The sequence below is a fragment of the Penicillium macrosclerotiorum genome, assembly GCF_028827735.1.
Source record: "Penicillium macrosclerotiorum strain IBT 26536 chromosome Unknown utg000010l_segment0_segment0, whole genome shotgun sequence".
Taxonomy (NCBI): Eukaryota; Fungi; Ascomycota; class Eurotiomycetes; order Eurotiales; family Aspergillaceae; genus Penicillium; species Penicillium macrosclerotiorum.
In genome coordinates this window covers 2,466,735-2,485,385 of record NW_026643089.1, presented here as the reverse complement: position 1 = coordinate 2,485,385, position 18,651 = coordinate 2,466,735, and the positions used below count along the sequence as shown (strand labels likewise).

Sequence of the window (18,651 nt, the reverse complement as noted above, 5' to 3'; positions counted from 1 at the left end):
TATGAACAACTGTTCAGATAATCAACCATGCATAGTACAAAATACAGATGGAGAATATCCGACAAAGTCCAGACAAGACTAGCAGAGAAAACAACAACCTCATTTTAAAACCAACAAAGTTGTGCGTCTGATCTCTTTCACTATAGCTTCACTTGCAGCAGGGCTCATGGATTGGAAGTTATCGGGGGTATTGATACTCAGACTCATTTGACTTCGCGTATGGCAATATCTGCATTCCGCACCAGTCGGTTGGGTTGCCGCTTGTCTCTCGGGAACAGCCCCCGGGCTGCCTCGGATGCCCGCATTTGGCATTTGAACCCGGGCAGCATCGGATGAGAAACCTAATAAATGCAATGAAGACCGACAAACAACTTTGACTTACTTGATGTTCCCACGCTTGATTTCTAGCCCAGAATTTTCAGATAGTAACACTTACTCACCTGGGCATAGGAATTGCACGATCTCTGGAAAAATAACAGCCCAATTGGTGAGTCAGTTGTCGCCGTGAAAGAGAAAAAACCACAAGCCCTCGTTCACTATAATGGCGGTAAATCGAGTCGCACCCGAAACGTTCCTTGTGCCACCAACAGCTCATTCACCGAATTCGACAATCCCAGTTATTGTGTATCGGAATGCACTGATTGATAAAACACTAGAGGGTGCCCTTGCCGCTATCGAAACGAGTCAGTGGGTGAAAGGTGGCCAATGGAAGATCTCGAAAGAAACACTGGCAGCCACTCCACACTATCATTCAATTGCCCACGAGGCGTACACGGTCTTACACGGTAGTGCTACGTACCTTCTAGGGAAGTCGCCTCTCGATCCAGAAACAGATGGCGATGGAAATCCTGTCGGCGTTGAATTCGTTTCTCGAGCTGGAGATGTCTTTATATTTCCGGTCAGAATGTGCCTAGACTTTGTGTTCGCTATTATTTTACTAATACAACCTAGGCTGGAGTGACCCATTTTGTAACAGAAGTGGAAGAAGGGTATGAGATTGTTGGATTTTATTCATTGGTTAGTATGCTGTCTTTCCTTTTCAAATTATTTCAACAAAATATACTCAGAATGCGTTCCATATATAGAGTGACCAGAACTCTGTTGAAAGGCCTTTCGATTCCGAGCTTGCACTTGATTCGCCGGTAGAAACTGAAAAAAGCGTTACAAATGTGAGCTTCTACCAATACCAGTCTATGATCCTATTTACGGGAAGAATGGGCCAATGCAAGAACTTTGGTCGAGAAATTGAGTGATTTTCTTCGAATTCGTATTTCAAGGCGAACTAAGCTGTGTTACCTAATCCACTCCCCATGAGTACGGATTCGGTCTCTCTATATATTTAAAGAAAGATCGTTTGAATAAGGATCTGACAAATTATGTTGCATTCCAAGCCAAAGATATATCTCGGTCTCTAGCTAGATGTATTCTCTAATGTTACTGCATATAGCAAGGTAGTGACCTGTTTATGAATCAAAATCCTGTTTCAACCTCAATTTTGGCTACATAACTGACCATAAAAAACTATAAATCATGAGTAAACCAGGCTTTAGTTTAGTTCTGTGTTTATAGATAAACTAAAAGGGCTTCAGAAGCAGCCAGTATGAAGCTAGCCTTACCACTGGAGACGGTAGTTGTTTCAATACTCTCTGTTCCCTGAATGGTGCAAGTTCCATTTACGAATGTTTGGCCGGCAATCGTTGGGTTGCTTCCTTGATCGACCCGGGATGTAGAGTAAGGAGCCGTGAGACGCTTTGCAGTGACACTGGATGGAGATAGGCCGGAAAGTACATAAGTCTGCGAGGAGCGCGTTCCGCTGGTATAATAATCTGAGTTGTATAGAAGCACCTTGGTAGGGACTCCTGACTTGTAAATTGCGTAGGCGGCGTATGCTGTAGTCTGGCTGTCCAGCGGTGCAATCTGATCGGCATCCGCTAATGCCATAGTCGCAAAGTAGGCTCCATAGTAGGGGGCGCCCATGTCGTATCGACCCCACCAACAATACTGACCTTTTGATTTATCAGTAAAACCTCTTTTATTTATTTCACAGAATCTTCAACTCACAGTTTCCAATAGTACCTTGATGGAAGTAAAGGGCCTATGCAGACATTTGATTAGAAAATGGTGGTTGGCAATATCAAAGCATCTGTAAAACCATACCTTTGTGCCCATTAATAAAGTTTGCATAACGTAGTCAAGAATCCATAGTCCGGCCCCAAATGTCGGGCTAATACCACCTCCCCCTGAGTTGCTACAATGATTGTCAGTAAGATCAATTATCCATCATGAAGAGGAAAGATTTACCAGAGTTTGTTTCTCCAAAGATGTGGGGTTTACCCTCATCAGTTGCTGCAGACACCTCCGAGGCAAATTCTGCGATCTGTGACGCAATATCGCTGTGTCCCATGAGAGTTTCCAGATCAGCCGTGCTGGCTGATTGGGGATAGTTATGAGAGCAATATGTTTTAACATAATTATTTGAGGTTCCTTCATCTGCGGTAAGCCCAGCAATACTCATCGGTGAAGTCCCAAAATAAACACCAGCTGAGATGACATTAGTCGTAGACAGATTGCCACAGACTTCGTCCTGCCATTTGGTCTGCGAGGCATAGTCAGCTGCGGCAGTCCATGACTCGCTATTCGCAATAGGATCGCTGCTTGAGTAAACTGAAAAAATTATTGATTTAGCATTTCTGACCCAGAGATGAACTTCGGAAAGTTTGAGTTGAATACTGACAGTTAGGTTCGTTGCCTAGCTCGATAGCATAGAGATTGTCTGCTTCACTTTGAACAAGCTCGGCTGCAGAGATAGTGTTGGCGATGTTGTCCAGGCGGCGATTCAAACCGAGAATGACCTCTCCACCGTAGCCCGCAGCTAGCGAAATGAATGAAGGACCATAGGTGAGAGAATCCGGCGCATCTCCTGAGCTAGCAACGGTATAATCGACCGCCTCACTCAATGAAGCGTCGTATGTGGCACGGTCCCTAACAGCTGTCAGCACAAATCTAACACGATAAAAAACTTATTGATTGTACTAACTGGGTTGTGCCTCCAATCCTAAGGGGAGGCCATGTTCCAGTCAAATCTTTGAAATTTTGAAGACAAGTTGTTGTAGCTTCAACGTCATTCATGTAGGCTGGGAATGTAAAGAATTCAAGACTAGGTCATCAGCGATAAAATTTCACCCAGATGAGTCAAAGACACTTACGAAACACCTACGGGGGCGGCAGATAATTGTGTGCTGGAATTAGATGGCGGCGATGATGGAACAGTAAAGGTCAAATCTGCCGCTATAGCAATTCGCAACAGAAAAGAGACGGGTAGAACAAAGCGAGCCATCCTGAATTCCTTTGTAGGCCAGTTAAACACAATCTATAGGATAATTATGCTGAATAAAGCGAGCCAAGAGATATTGATGGGCATTTGAGTCAATTTAAGCGAATCCAGCGATCTCATTCTGCAAGAATCAGTCTGTCAAACCCCACATCTACTTTCCCCACACTATGGCTATGTTCCTTGATGCCATGGGGCTTATTCCCTGTAATTGATCCTCGCGACCTTAGGTATGTTTCGGAATAAATCACATGGTGATAGGTTAGTATTGGAAGAGATCATTACCGGCGATTGAATCGGCTATTGTCGGCTTGAATTTTCCCGAGACTTTTGCCCAAAATAGCTCAGCACTGAATTCTTTGAACAGGGATGTGTAGCGCTACAGGAGCATTGAAATTCCGATGAATAGATATGCTCCAAACTCATTTGAATCACCTCGCCCTTGATTTAGCCAAGATTCAAGCTCTTCGTATTTCCATTCAGTATACTGAGAGTTATTGAAGAATGAGTGAAAATCTTCTGGAGATGCTTTTGGATTGCTTTCCATAGATTCATCTAGGACGTGTTCGCTGAAGGGCGTGTGAAAATCTAAAATTCTTTCATCCTAAGTCGTGAATCGACCTATCAGATCAGAGCAACCCGATGCTGGGTACATAAGTGAACATGTTGCCATGGGTTTACAAATGTTCATGGTAATCAACAATTCTGTACAGGGCGAAACATCAACAAATATTCCCTGGTGAGTTTTTTTCCTAGTCGTAGAAGTGTTCTGACATCAATGATGAAAAGACTAAATTTGGCGGGTAATATACACATAGAAGCTCAGGTTCATGTGCACGACAGAACTTGATTATGTCTCAGCATAATTTTATCTACTAAATCCTAAGCTGGACTTGTGAAAGGAGTATCTCGGAGGTGCCGCAGGAGTTTATCCAAATGGGGCCAAGCAAAGTGGAGAACACACACGTCCAACACCCTGAGGAGTAATGATTCCTCCTTCATAGTCATGTTTTGAGAGGTAAGAATGCTCATCATCATTATTTTTGACAATTATAGAGTAATAAACAAATATAATCATTGCTGAGCTCGAGAAAGTTTCAAAGCCCTTGAGAAGTAGGCTTGACCCGTCGGACCACTCTGTGTATTGAGCATGTGGACCGTAGTTCAGTTGAACCAAGCTAGGGCAAGCTGGCATAGGATGACAGGCCGCTCTAGGAGTAGCGTTCTCTTTTGGGAAATTTTGATTGTCAAGGAGTTCGGGGTAAATCAGTGCGAAACAATTGCCGCGCTGATGAGTTGCCCACTCACAACCATTCGCTGTCCGCCCTCTGGGTTACACGTACTCGGTTGTGAGGAGCGTGGCTTGTCATCGGCTAATGAACCAAGTTGAAGGGATAGAAGAAACTTACTTGATTTGCTCTTGGGTATTCGGATGTTTGGTGTCTAGCTCGGGAAAGGTTAAGCTCTTTCCCACAGGGCTCTCGCCCCCGCATTTTCTTCCTTGGCATTTTTGGGAAAAAAGAAGCGAGATAAGTCGCGAGCTTCGCCAGCAGCAGTCTATTTGATTAATATCAAAGCCTGTCTTTCAAGCTTTCTTTCAGCAACTATAAAGCCTATCGCTAAAGACTTATTCGGTTGCCTTCAACCAAGCGATTTCGCGCCGGGTCAAAAAGCGTATTTGGTGCCAATATTTTCCAATGGACGACGGCATAGAGAACAAGGAGGCCATTGAAGATGTTTCTGCGGAGCAAAGACCCAGCACACCGGTCAAACTTGGGGATCCTGTTATGCGCTCGCGTGAAGATGATCTCAGTGTATGGCGATGTGCACTCAGATTCAAAAAACTGTCATTGATTGCCATGATTGCTGCTTTTAGCGCCTCGCTCGACGGTTATCGTGAGAATAATGAAGTTTATTTTTTTTGAATCAAAATAAATAACTGACAGGAAGAATTTAGAAATCAACCTCAATGGCGGTATTGTTTCGAATGAAGGTTTTATTCAACAGATGACCTCTCCAGGCACAACGATAATCCCGGCTAAATATACCTCTGCATGGGGTGGCATCCAATCCACAGGTCAAACAGTTGGACAGATTGTAACTTTTCCCACTCTTCCTATATCACCTTATATGGTGCATCATGGACGAATCCAGATCTGCTGACATGTTCTCAGCTTCTTCAATTTGCCGCGGAGAAATTTGGTCGCAAAATTGCACTTTATATTATTTGGGGCTGTCTTGTCATTGTAAGCGACAGCAAGGAATTTAAGGATGAAAAGGAATGCTAATATATTCCTTTATAGAGCATTTTTATTGAATCTTTTGCCACACACTGGGATCACTGGCTTGTAGCCAAGCTATTTTCGGGTCTCGGTGTAGGCATGTTACAATCTACAATGCCTCTATACTTATCTGAGATCGCTCCAACACAGCTCCGAGGATTTTACATCAACGCATACAGCTTGTAGGTATATTATGAAGCTTTTTATGTGGCGTTTGAGGCTAATTATGATTGCAGCTGGTTTGTGGTTGGTCAAATTTTTGCTTCGGTAGCCTTACAGCGACTCAAAGCGAATGATCCCCTTGAATTTCGAGTTCCGATTTATACACAAGTAAGTTCCGGATCTAAATCTTTGTATCATTCAATCGCTAAATCTAGAGTATTTATCTATCAGTGGGCTATGATTGGTGTCATTGCTTTGATCTTTGTACCTCTTCCAGAGTCACCATGGTGGCTTGTAAGCAAAGGCAAGCTCGACAAAGCCGCCAAGGTCTTGCAAAGTTACAATGGGAAAGTTGATGGATATGATGTTCAGGAGCAACTTGTATATTCATGTTCACTCATTTCCATTATACGGTCTAACACCTTGCAGGAAGTCATGACCACTACTGTCGCACAGGAACGCATTCTTGCGGAGCAAAATTCAAAGGTAGGGATATGGGAAGTTTTTAAAGGCCGAAATTTCATTCGATTCATTATCGCGAGTTGGCCAAAGATTGTTCAGCAATTCGTTGGCTTGTCTGTATTCAATACTTATGCGACTTACTTCTGTGGGTCCCCTGTCCGTTGATCTAATTGAAGTCCTTCCCTGATACAAAGAGCCCCTTCCAGTCCAATACGCCGGAAATAAAAATCCGTTTACGGTGACCGTCATTCTGTCATGTGTTCAGCTGATTTCGGTTCTTCTCACCGCTACTACTACCGATCGATTTGGCCGTCGGCCTTTAACAGTCTATCCCTACGCCGTGACCAGCATCTCGGTCTTTTGTCTAGGCATCATTGGATGTTTCGATTACACCAAAACAGCTACTAGTTCACTTTTGGTAATAAACTCCAATATCCTCGAGGTCACCAAGGAACTTTTCTAAAGATGACATGCAGGTATTTTTCGCGTGCCTGGCCACTTTATCTACCACAGGAGCTTCAGCTATTGGATATGCCTATGCTGCAGAGGTTCCTCAGCAGCGCTTGCGTGCAAAGACTGCGGGCTGGGCACTTGCGTTTTCAAATATGATTGCGATTATGTTTAGCTTCTGTACACCATTGATGATCAATGGCAGTGCCCAATGGGGTGTGAAAACCGGATTCTTGTATATCGACCCTCCACGTACTTTAACCATTATCGCAGCTAACGCTTATTATTTTGACAGCTTTGCCGGGACAGGTACAATTTCTACGGTGATTGCCTGGTTTATACTTCCAGAATTGACACTCCGAACGCCTGCTGAGATCGATGAGATGTGAGCTTCCTGGTTCTTCTATCTATTGAAATCTATATCCGCTAATGATACAATATAGGTTCGAGAAAAAGGTTAATCTTCGCAAATTCAAAGGATATGTCACTGAGGTACAAATGCAGGCCAACGAGCGGCACCGGACAGAGGAGCTTACTTAGGTACTGCGCAACACTTTGATAGAGGGCGTGTACCGCCCTTGGAGATTTAAAGTCCATTGGCTTTTCACAATGTATTTGGCTTGACAGTCGTACAAATTGGATTGCAATGATATGTTCAATTGCTGATAAGGATGACCTGGACGTAATCTATTGAGCGAGTCCTGAAAACTAATCTATTTTCGGGTCAATGGGATATGGGGTGCTTTTTGGTCTTTTCGCTTACTCTTGGTCTCCAGATTTCGTGAATATCCGAGCTCAAGGTCTTTTACGTGCGTCTATGCAGGATGGAAGAAATGAAGCCTTTTTTTGTCCATTGTGAGCCTGAAGATATATCACATTATTCGATACGCAGAATATTTTAAGATGGGTTGTAAACCAAGCTTAGATGATCTAAAGTTCCATGATCTATTGCCTGTTGGCCAGGAAGTTGACTTATCACTTCGACTGGTCTATCAAGTCGCAACTCGACATATTTTTGGTTGCCGTCCCCCAGTCTCCAAGAGACGTGAGCAAGATTTTCTAACCCCAAAGCAACTTTCGCTTCAATTGATGGACTCAAACTCAAACGAGGCTTGAAAGTTATTTTCGATGATCCTGGTGCCACCGGAAAGATACCTGCCAGCTCGGTACAGTATTCGAAAATCGGGACACTCCCCCATGCATGACAGTCCGAGCGTTGACGGACGTCGTCCTCTTCCCACGTGGACAGATTGTTCGCCAGCATCTGGCGCCACGGCTCCCACATTGAATTCCAGAAATTGTTGTATATTTGACCTCCTGCTAGCGCAAGTGCCCGAAATGCGTAAAACTGCATCATATATGAGCACTTGGAAAACCGCGGGTTGGTGAAGCTTTCCGCCAAAATACGCTCTTGTTGATCGGGTATTGCTGCTCCGCAAAGAACAGCAAAGACCTGGCAGTGTTGCGAATAAGAAAGCTTGTCTGCTATTTCCGATGTAGAATCTGTGAAAAATCGACCATCGTAGCAGTGTTTACGGATAGCTTCAACAAGTGCCGCAGCACGGCTTTCATACTCATCTGCATTCCCAGGTCTCCCAACATCACGAATCAGTTTAGCGGCTTGCTTTAACACATAAGCATATAGCATACTGAAGTAGGTGTGCCGGTTTGACTTTCGGCCAGACGTCGGTACACCTTTATCCGGATGATCGACAGTTGCACCCCACGTTGTCACCCAGTCGACATATTGCCAAATTTCCGCGGGAAGCCCACTGACAAGGCCCATATCATCAATGTTCGATTCAAAGAAATCGAGGACTCCGTCTATTCTTGGAACAAAGTTGCGGGTGAAAGGTGCGTCTCCAAAAAATCGGAAATGGTCGCACACCTGCAAAATCCAGTATAGAGAAAACCCTGCAACAACTTGTGGTGAATGAGAAGGAAAGCGAGATTGGGTGAGGCCATTAGGAGTTACTGAAGCAGCAAAATTTGTTATAGCTTGTCGCATCAATCTGTCATCCCCAGATAAAAGGTAATGAAAGAGGCCAACGGATCGACTGTCCCCGGAATATCTGGATCAAGATATTGTCAACATAGTCATACCTGAGGGCTATTTGGTGGACTTACTGGAGTTGCTCATAAAAGGGACAGTCAGAATAACCATCAAACATACAGTTCCTCATTGTCCGAATTGAGACGTCCCAAATCTGTTCGCTTTGCGCATTTTCTCGCTCTTTCCAATTAGCTTTGACCGCCATCGGGTAGTTGACCTGGGTTGCGTGAAATGATTGAAATTCAATGGGCGCCCCTCCCACAATAATTTCAATTCGGAGAAGTCGAAACGTCCGAAACCAAAACGGTTCATAAAAAATCTCGGCGTCGGAAACATCTAATATAACTTCATCATACGGACCAATTATGTGGCCATTTCTGGCATCTAACCGATCACCCTTAGATCGGAAGAAAGGATAGGAGCGAGGCTCAAGTTCATATCCTTCAGAATAGGTCACTTTGAGCTTTATCCGAGAAGACTGTTGGTTACCCTTGAAGCAAAATGTGATGAACGCGGTGGAATGACAATCTGCTTGTATATCAATAATATGTTGTGAGTCCTGAGGAAGATGCAAAGGCGCCTTTCCAGTGAGAAAAGATTTCCAGTCATCTGAGCTGACGCTGCTTTCACAAGACCTGACCGTATTGATAATAACAGGAGTTGATTCAGGCATAGGAATAGGCCGTGGACGAAGAGCCCAAGGAGCAATGTCACCATTTAATGTTCTGATTCCATGCAGAATCGGCGTTATTTGAGGGACCGGGCCCCTTGGAATGACACGTTCACTGATCTATCGTTCTCAATTAGTATTTTGCCATTTTCAGGGATTTTCAAACAGTGTTTACATGAAGAAATGCGTCGTCGACTATTCCCGACGGAAATTGAACGGACTCATCCATAGACGCCTTCCAATTTTGCTGAGAACCAAGGTCAATGGTTTCAGTCTCGGTTTCAACACAACCGAAAATAGTCAACCCTGGAAGAGCAGTTCGCTCAAAAGCCATAGCTCCACGAGAGGATGCAAAATATCGCAACACGGTAAAGCGTATCTCATTTTCCCCTTCTTCCAAATAAGGGGCAATATCAAGCGAATCGTAATACCAAATCAACGGGCTGCTCCTGGTTGGCCCAACAGCAATACGGGTCCCGTTAACAAAAAGTTTGTATCGTGTATCCGCTGAAAAATGCAACTGTGATTTTCTTGGACGGGATGGCAAAGTGACATTACGAACAAAGTCGACGATTCTGCCCACTGTGTTTGTAGTCGAAGAATCAACCCAGTTGGGAATCCAGATCCAGTTCGCCTGGAGATTCTCGATAATCTATTTGTGTCTTGTCAGTTCTTGCATTTGTATACACATATTAAGCGGAATCACCTTTTTTTCCTCCGCAGCCGCCATAGCTAACGTTGACATCATTTAGGTTGCCGTCAAATTGGTGTTCACGCGGGGAGAACGGCAAACTTGTACTGTTCGGCCCCGCGTCGGAAGCATTGTCTCGGGTGAGATCATACCGAAAGTACCACCCTCGGCATTTGAATTTGCCTAACAAGCGACAAGGTTCATCTCAACATATACTGATTTTTATTGACCCATATTCCCCAGTGAGATGAAACTCGAAAGTTCACTCTTAGTTCATCTGTGTGTTTTTAATATCGTCTATGGAAAATTTTTATGCACTCGACTGCCTTGAAGAGACGTTAGGGCAACCGGAAAGAAGCCATGAGGGGAGTTGGTTGAAGAGACCATGAGGTTGTGCAGACTTTAATGTAGTTAATTCGAAAAGGCTGAAATCTTGTACTTTAGATCAACATGAGGCGCACTTTTCCGATACTATTTGAGATCGATTGCCCCCTATTATTACCTCTCTCGAGGACTCACTATTTTGTTAGATCTTACTGGATCGGCGTCAAGCAGTCCTGTTTAGGCGAAATTTAACGAAATCACGTGGCAGGTCCAATCAGAGCATCGTTGTAGTATGGGATCATAGGTTGCCCGAGGCTTGGTGACTAGCGGTCTTGGCAGGGCAATTAGAGCAGCGTATAAACCTGACAGATTATCCGCCGGAAGGGACATCATCGCAACTTTTCATAAAATGGGAATTCCTAACAAGGAAAAAAATGAAACCGTCCCTTTCGCTACAATTTTCGAGGCAGCAGCGCGCGGCCGCATCGAAACGGTGAGAACGCATCTGGAGAACGGAGTTGACCCAAATAATGGAGACGCACAAGGTCGTACGCCACTCCATTTTGCTTGTCGTGGCGGGCATTGGGATGTTGCACGCCTTTTGCTTGAGAAAGGCGCGTGTGCTACCGAAGATGGTAGCGGCCTATTTCCCATTTATGAAGCTGTGAGGGGAGGGCATTTGGAAATTGCCCGTCTTCTCATAGAGTGCAAACAGGGAAAAGCACACACTTGGACTTCACGTGGCGGTTGGCTTATAACGAGCGCATTTCATCGTCGAGACTTGCCAATGATTCAATTTCTGTTGAACAGCGGTGCGCAGGCCAACTGTACCGATCATCTCGATCAAACGGCCCTCCACAAAGCAGCATCAAGTGGTGATCTTGAAATGTGTAAGCTTGTGCTCGAACATGAAAAGCATCATCCGCCGAAAGGGTGGATTCTCCGCGACCCTCCATCAATGCGTCGGAAAAATTCACGTGGCGATCTACCGATTGGTCTGGCTATGAACAACGGCCATTTTGAGATCGTGGAACTTTTTTTGAAAAGTGGTCAAGTATCTCCGAAAGCCCTCAATGGACATAAGAGGCCTCTCTTTCATGACGCTGTGAAAGATGGTAATCTTGGAATGACTCAATTATTCCTTGACCATGGAGTGCCCGTGGACTTGAAAGGTTGGGATAACCGAAGAGCTTTACACATCGCAGCATATGAGGGAGATATCAAAATGACGCGACTCCTACTGGAGTATGGAGCATCTGTTCGAACAAAGTGTGGTTCATATTGCACCCCAGAAGAGCGATCTCGAAATTCAGAGGTGACGATGATACTGCGTAATCATCCGGATAGCAAAGCCTCGAAGAAGCAGGCAAAACAGAAGACAAACTTGAAGGTGTCCAGTTCAACAGCTGATCCTCCCCCCGAATATTCAAAATGATGTTTGGGGCCCCAGTCACGGAGCCTATCCTGTAGTCTTCAAGGCAGGTGACACCCTTGATAAAGAGAGGAAAAGGTAAATAAATAGAACTGTTCATTCAGAGTCAAAGGGACTTTGATGAAGATCTTGAATTCTATGTCCACATGGTACCATAATAAGCAACGAGAGAAATGTCTGGAGATTTCATTAACGTTCGGCGGAGCTCTTTCAAATTCAATCAAACCAACCAGCTGCTGTACTAATTCAAAAACTCAACAAGAGAATAAAATCCAGGCTCATAGTCGTGGAGCTGAGTGAATCATCACCGTCGGCGTGAGAATGACCACTGACCATGCCCGCTCCTTATGAATTAGATCCTAGCCATCCTCGTACCGGCGACAGTCGATATAGGAGCTATAAAATGCAGAGTTTTCATTTCATGAGCCGAGACCAGTCTGAAACCTTATTTTCACCTCGAGGTCGCTATCGACAGTGCCTTGAATCATGCCATCATTGAGCAAGCCTTCTTGAAGATATTTCAGAAGTTCTTCCCAAGATTCCGCGAGTTCAGGGGATAGCAGTGGCTGGACAGAAGGGCGATCCGGAAAGGAAAAATTGCGAGACCTTTGCCAATTTGGGAAGTCGCTGAATAAAATTCCTGAGAGCGTTGTCATTTTAATAAGCCGGCTCGCTTTTAACATCTGAATCAGACCAGTGGAAGCCCATATTCTCTAGTTCTCTTGTCCTCTGTCGAGGGGGTGCATAGCGTTGACCTCGATGGGGTCTTAAAGGAAATACCCGTTTGAAGACACCATTTTGATTCGAAAAGGCTCCACAGCGAGATTATGGCCTCACTGTGATCAGTGTCTAACTATATACCTTCGCAGATCGCCTCGATCAATGCAATATAGTGGAAAGAGAAGAGACAAGTACTCCCAGACACTGGCAAATGCGAATATGCCAGAGAATCGCATATCATCAAGAATATTGGCTTGGTTATATCACATTCACTGCTCTATGGTATGGCCACCGTGTGAAGAGGCTAAATCCTTTGCAAAACCGATACCGTAGCTGTTTGTTCGAAGTTGATACTGTCGATTCAACGAATTCAGGAACCAAGAAAGGTTCAAGGAGAATCGCAGACATACGCTCCATAAGCCACAGCCGGTATATAGAAGAAAAGCAACAAAATAGGAAGTCATCGAGAGTAAGAGATAGTACTAAGGTGTTGATTCAAGATCGGAATAGCACTCTCGTAAATGAAGCAATATATTGCGCATGTTAACACGTGTCGAATTTACTCGGGCTTTTAGGGGATGAGCTTCCGATATTAAGTAGAAGTGACAATAGAGATCAAATGAGAACCTACATTCCCAAAAAATTGCTATTAAAAAGCCTGATAGAGCCACAAAATAGATCAGAACACCAATCATGTAGACAATCCGTTGTGATATGCTGAATCCCGACCGGAGGTTCCAAGAAAGCCAAAACAGAGAAGAGGCTAGAAGCAGAGACATGAAGACGAGGGGATCTATTTTGTGCATTTTGTTCTCAAATCCAAAAGTTGTTCTCTGGAGGAATCAGTTTCTCCCCACGATAGACCTTAAAGGATTCAACACAACCTACTCACTTAGACATATAAGGCCCCTTGTGTGTTTACTATTTTAGATTTGGGAATATTCTACAATTTGTAGCTTCAATAGTCTCGTCTAGTGCATACTTGAACTTATTACCGGGTTATTCCGTTGAGAGGTGAAAATTTCCGAATTCCGAGGCCGCGTGCACATAAAGTGCTTGTTAGTACCGAAATAAGTAGAGGATACCGGCATATCCCGGATATGGGGAGTTGGCCTAAGGCTAATAGGAATACCAGTAGGTCTATACTTTGGGTGGATGGCCGCGTGTACATGGGATGCTAATCAGTACGTACTGCCCAAGCGAGTAAAGTGTGTCAGATTTTGCAGGTGCACAATAAGACCCACTTGAAGCTTTAAGATCGAGATGGAGTCAAGGCTACCTGCCTAAAAAAACTGAATGCAGCAACGCATGATGACGGTCGGGCTTATTTTGTCCCCAGTGCCCTGAAAAGGAGAATGTTTCTAGACTCCTTCCTACTATGACATGGAAGCAAAAGACCTCTTATCATAATTTGTGTGGAAGTCTTGCTATCTCCATATAGGATCAGCTTAGGAGAGGCCTAAGGCAGCAGGCCATAAAACTCCTAGACTTTCTTCTCGGTTGCTTCTGTCTAAGTTCACTGGATTCGTTGAATTTCAGGTTCTACTTCTGTGTAACATAATTACCTATAACGATTTTATAAGGTACATATATGAACTATCGATCGACAATATCTGATGGTAGTAGGCTTTCTTTCCAGACACTTGCGTGGGCGAGTTTACGCAGCAGAATTCACGTGGGGCAAGAACAAGAATTAAACACCACTAGTTATTCAAGGAATGATTCTGTACTAAGATTGCAATTCATCTACGCATAGAAAGAAGGCGCAATACCTTGACCTTACCACCTTGATATAAGTATCAATTCTTTCAATTCAATATATCAAGTTCATTCAATTCACCCGTCAAGACATTTATTCGTCCTGCTGCCATCGACTCCCATTTCCCAACTATACCTTCACGTAGCGCGCTCTTTATCGACCGACCTGGTTGAATGGGTAGATACCCCTACGTTGGTAATCATCATACCACCTCATTGCACTCAACAAGTTTAGTGCCATTCTGTGGCACCTTTTAGCTAGACTAGCTTCATCGGCTGCGTAGTCCAATGCTTGTTGGTGGCGGCGTTCAGAGTCAGAGAACACACTTTGTTGGCTGATTCCGGTACAACAATAGAAGACCTGCCATGCCAACAGCCGAAAAATATAAGTCTCTAGGCTTCGAGCCTTTCGGAAATAAATGCCTGCTGCCACCCATCGAGGTATTAGGTTTTCGTCTTTTCTATTCCAGGACTGTAACAGTCACTTCAACGTTCACTACTTGTCAAGGTCCGCTTCTATAAATGTCAACAACTTGTGACTCTCGCTAATATTTGACGCATAGATCTATCCCTTAAAGTGGGATTGCTTTAGTTTCTTGCTGTGCTGTCATTTGTCTCTAAGGCTCTTTCCCAAGAGCCGCCACAGATCGACAAGACCCCCACTTGACCGAGGCTCGCGTGGAAACGGCATACTAACAGTAACTTGGCCGTCAGTGGCAGTGCCTTCTTATTCGGTATCCCGGCTATGGGGGCTGTGAGTCAATCGGCCGTATCCTCAATGTCAAGTTCCGACTCTTGTTATAAAACAGTTATTATCGTCTCGAGTGCTTGGAACTCGGTCGAATATGTCGGGTTGATACTTTGTACTCCAACCTCGGAGCGCAAGGCTATGCGTCTTATGGCGAATAGCGTCTCTACAACAATGGGACTGGGTGTTTGATGTCTTCTTCACCAGTGGTGAACTCCGCCTGGACAACTTTTCTTTCTCCGCCAATCACACCACTGGCCGCATGTCGTTGACAAATGAAACTTCGTCGCGCCCGGTAGTTGCCGGCTGTGGCGGAGTGCAGCCCTCGAAAGTTGCCATACTACGCGGGTATATATTGGCAGACAGCGCCTGCCTTGGCGGAGCGGCTTTGAAAGGTGATAATTGGGTGAAAAAAGTAGTAGTCTTTATATACATATGACATAAGATTCTGAATAAACGTCACAAAAGGGCCATAGAAGAATGAAAAACATCAATCGTGCCTCCAGAATGAGAATGTATACTCAAAGGATAGACACCCCATTCAAACAACAACCACAGTTTGGTTGAGTATTTCCAAGTATGGGTAAGGCCCAGCCTATGGTTGAAAATATTAGCTTTGAAACAAAACGGCCAACTTAGACTTAACTCACTCCCATAAGGGTAGCATGGGCAACATTGACCTGCGCATTACCCTCGGTAAATGACGAGGGAATGTTTACAGTGACGTTCTGGTAGGGAGGCTGGCTAGACTCGTGGTATTCGGGCTTGAAGTCGCCATTGTAGAGGATGGTGCCCATGACTTCATCAGCTGGTTTGCATGGCTCGGATCCACAAGAAGAAATGCCGATCGCAACCACCAATTCAGTAGAACCAGTCAGGGAATTCTGCCATTTTAATTAGTATAATAAGTCACTGGATCAGTACGGTGATAAATTATAAGGATAGCATACCGGACGCTGGACCTGGACGATAACATCATTCCCTTTGGTGAGTTGTTGACCTGCAGTGGGCAGTCCTATTTGAGCCCTTTGAGCGAAAGCGACCCCAGCAAACATAGCAAACGAGATTATAGACTTCATGATTGGTAGAAATTGACGTAAATAAGTATAAACAATGCAGTAATATAAGTTTTTGTTTGAGGATATACAAAGGTAAATTTTGAAGCTAGGCATAGGTGGAAAAATGGGCTTTTTATCTCTGGAGATCATCGGAGGTAGTTTTCCTTGTTTTTTGGGGCTTTCAAAGTTTCGAGTTAACCCATGGCTCGGGTTATGCTGATTCGCCAAGTCTCAGCAGATCTCAGTAAGATGTCTCGGTAAGCAGTCAGCCAACAGTATTTCACCTGCATGCCCCCCCTCCCCCCTGATTTCTCTCTTTTATTAACATCAGCACCTGGCGGTCCCTGATGAACACCCCCTGCATCCAATTATCGATTCCATCACGCTAGTATGCGTCTTTTTTATGAATACTTGGGGAGTTTCGATCTTAGGGCGGAGATCAGTTACTAAACAAGATGGCCAGCTGTCACGCCTCTAAGCCACGACCTTGAGCTTGAGTTGCCATCGCGATGATCACATCATCCCTGTCTATCATATTTTACGGAATACTCATTATGATTCCCTGCTCTGCGATCGGAAGGCCCGCTGCGTGGGCCATGAGACTGGTTGAATTGTTGAATTGATTACTTATTGATTAGAGAAAAGGCCCAAATAAACTAAAACATATCATCTTCTCTGATAAATTGTGTCTTGCTCTATAGAAGGCTCACAGTTGTCATCCAAAGGTTCCACTAAAGGATTAGTTGTTAAAGTTATCTGCCATCAGCTGTTCAGCAAACAAGCGCCTTAAACAATACTGTTGGCCAGGTTACAGTCTCGCCTGAATACCTCAGGGTAGACACCTTTCCAAAATTTAAATCAATCTCAATTGACTTGATCTAGGGGGGCTAAAAAAGGATACACTAATCTCAATTTCCTTAAAATGTCCATGCTCATGAAAATAATTTTACGCGTCATCACGTATTTCTTCACAGCTGCTTGGAAATGAAATCATTCCAGTTATCCAGTATACCTTCTCGTTCTATGATCTTCGACAAATCATTGACCTTCAGGGCAGTTTCCACGCTGAGTGGTCCTTTTTTCAACCAAGCCAAAGTATTGGTCAACTGAGTCCCGTAACGTGAGCCAATGATAATTCCATCACCATTTTGTGCCTTCAAGCATGAATGATACGTTACCCATCTATATGCAAGTTCTGCCTGCGAAATACCCTCGCTGATTGCAATGTTTCCGAATTCCATGAGGAATTCGAGCTTCGCAGGCGTATTGTAAAGAGTATTGTACATCTCCCCAAAGAAAGGCAGGTCCTTATTGAAGCGTCCTTTGCCGTCGGTAATGTCCTTTTTTGTTTTGGTGAGAAATCCGCCTGCAATGGGTGAATATGCGTAGAAAGAGATATTATGCTCTCTTAGAACAGGAAAAAGCTCTTTCTCGGCTACACGCCCGATAGCATTGTAATTGCCCTGGTATACACTAGGCAAGATAAGGGCATTCTCTTCGCGATACGAATAACCTCTAAAACTTCATCCAAGCGAAAGTTGGAAAGGCCAAATCTTTTGAATTTGCCCATCTTATGTAATTCGTTTATACCATCGAGTGAGTCCTTCAATGTGACCGTTTGATCAGGGGCGTGAATGTAGTATACATCGAGCTAAATGAATAATTAGATGGGCAGAACATTAATGACTGTGTCCTCAGGTTTACTCATACTTGATCTGCTCCAAGAGCCTTGATGCTAGGTTCTCCGGCCTGAATGACAGTCTCTTTGGTATGGCGAACATGGGGCCACAGTCCGCCAGCTACCTTGGTGTCAACTTCGAAACCAGTATACGACACCTTGTCTTGTCCAAGGAGATTTTCACTATATCCGTATGCTTGACCTGAGTCGATATTCCTGGTCCCCTCCCGCAATAAGAACTGGAGGGTCTCGGAAACACTTTCTGGCGTGGAGCCGTAAGCTGAGTTGAATGCAGCTCCGCCAAAGATTACCCTCAGGCCGTTTGTCGTGATGGACATTCTAAGAGACAAACTGTTGACATACGTGGGACGGAGAGGTGTGTATAATGATCAGCGAAGTTAATGGAAAGAAAATAGAGAGGATAATCACCCGTATTTATGCATCGAAAAACACCGCCCTTCCAAGCTTACAGGTGAATCTCTGCGCTCGACGAATTTCTTCGAACGATCTAAAACAGGGATAGGAAGATAATATTGATAAAATCCATCTATTCAAAAGCGGGAAGTTCTAGAACGCCCCTAATCAGCTTCGCGAGAATACGTCGATAATACCAATCTCCCCTCGGAGTTAGGTCAGCCAGGGCGAGTAACACCCACGATAGATTGATCATTAGTAATTGATTTCCTTGAACAAGGAGCTTCGTAAACTGTTTTTGTCTAGGGCTCACTAATCGGATTTCTTTAGGCCTTAAGGAGGTACTGAAAATTTCTTGTCTTTTATGATGATAAATTTTGTATTTTTACGCAAGGAAAAAGCCGACTTATCGGGAAAC

General features: G+C 44.3%; 7 protein-coding genes across 7 annotated transcripts; 3 read left to right on the top strand and 4 right to left on the bottom strand.

The window, feature by feature from the left end:
- Window positions 1-541: 541 nt before the first annotated feature.
- Window positions 542-1,253, top strand: N7462_010501 (uncharacterized protein; the record flags this gene model as incomplete). Its single annotated transcript, XM_057082215.1, has 2 exons — window positions 542-898; window positions 1,086-1,253. The coding sequence occupies 2 exons, from the start codon at window positions 542-544 to the stop codon at window positions 1,251-1,253; spliced, it is 525 nt and encodes a 174-aa protein (XP_056929255.1).
- Window positions 1,254-1,563: 310 nt separating this feature from the next.
- Window positions 1,564-3,337, bottom strand: N7462_010500 (glycosyl hydrolase family 79 C-terminal domain-containing protein; the record flags this gene model as incomplete). Its single annotated transcript, XM_057082214.1, has 7 exons — window positions 1,564-2,006; window positions 2,062-2,095; window positions 2,158-2,240; window positions 2,302-2,664; window positions 2,735-2,982; window positions 3,038-3,157; window positions 3,207-3,337. The coding sequence occupies 7 exons, from the start codon at window positions 3,335-3,337 to the stop codon at window positions 1,564-1,566; spliced, it is 1,422 nt and encodes a 473-aa protein (XP_056929254.1).
- Window positions 3,338-5,028: 1,691 nt separating this feature from the next.
- Window positions 5,029-7,227, top strand: N7462_010499 (putative MFS alpha-glucoside transporter; the record flags this gene model as incomplete). Its single annotated transcript, XM_057082213.1, has 10 exons — window positions 5,029-5,227; window positions 5,289-5,428; window positions 5,506-5,577; window positions 5,635-5,795; window positions 5,850-5,943; window positions 6,007-6,156; window positions 6,205-6,382; window positions 6,444-6,655; window positions 6,714-7,072; window positions 7,131-7,227. 10 exons carry the CDS (start codon window positions 5,029-5,031, stop codon window positions 7,225-7,227), a joined length of 1,662 nt encoding a protein of 553 aa, XP_056929253.1.
- Window positions 7,228-7,585: 358 nt separating this feature from the next.
- Window positions 7,586-10,140, bottom strand: N7462_010498 (putative rhamnosidase B; the record flags this gene model as incomplete). Its single annotated transcript, XM_057082212.1, has 4 exons — window positions 7,586-8,759; window positions 8,815-9,530; window positions 9,586-10,062; window positions 10,117-10,140. The coding sequence occupies 4 exons, from the start codon at window positions 10,138-10,140 to the stop codon at window positions 7,586-7,588; spliced, it is 2,391 nt and encodes a 796-aa protein (XP_056929252.1).
- A 694-nt stretch (window positions 10,141-10,834) lies between these two features.
- N7462_010497 (ankyrin repeat domain-containing protein) lies at window positions 10,835-11,860 on the top strand (the record flags this gene model as incomplete). Its single annotated transcript, XM_057082211.1, has 1 exon — window positions 10,835-11,860. The coding sequence occupies one exon, from the start codon at window positions 10,835-10,837 to the stop codon at window positions 11,858-11,860; it is 1,026 nt and encodes a 341-aa protein (XP_056929251.1).
- Window positions 11,861-15,624: 3,764 nt separating this feature from the next.
- On the bottom strand, window positions 15,625-16,162 carry N7462_010496 (uncharacterized protein; the record flags this gene model as incomplete). Its single annotated transcript, XM_057082210.1, has 3 exons — window positions 15,625-15,678; window positions 15,734-15,967; window positions 16,034-16,162. The coding sequence occupies 3 exons, from the start codon at window positions 16,160-16,162 to the stop codon at window positions 15,625-15,627; spliced, it is 417 nt and encodes a 138-aa protein (XP_056929250.1).
- Window positions 16,163-17,109: 947 nt separating this feature from the next.
- N7462_010495 (uncharacterized protein) lies at window positions 17,110-18,157 on the bottom strand (the record flags this gene model as incomplete). Its single annotated transcript, XM_057082209.1, is given in 3 exon segments — window positions 17,110-17,604; window positions 17,616-17,792; window positions 17,852-18,157. The coding sequence occupies 3 exon segments, from the start codon at window positions 18,155-18,157 to the stop codon at window positions 17,110-17,112; spliced, it is 978 nt and encodes a 325-aa protein (XP_056929249.1).
- Between the last annotated feature and the right edge of the window lie 494 nt (window positions 18,158-18,651).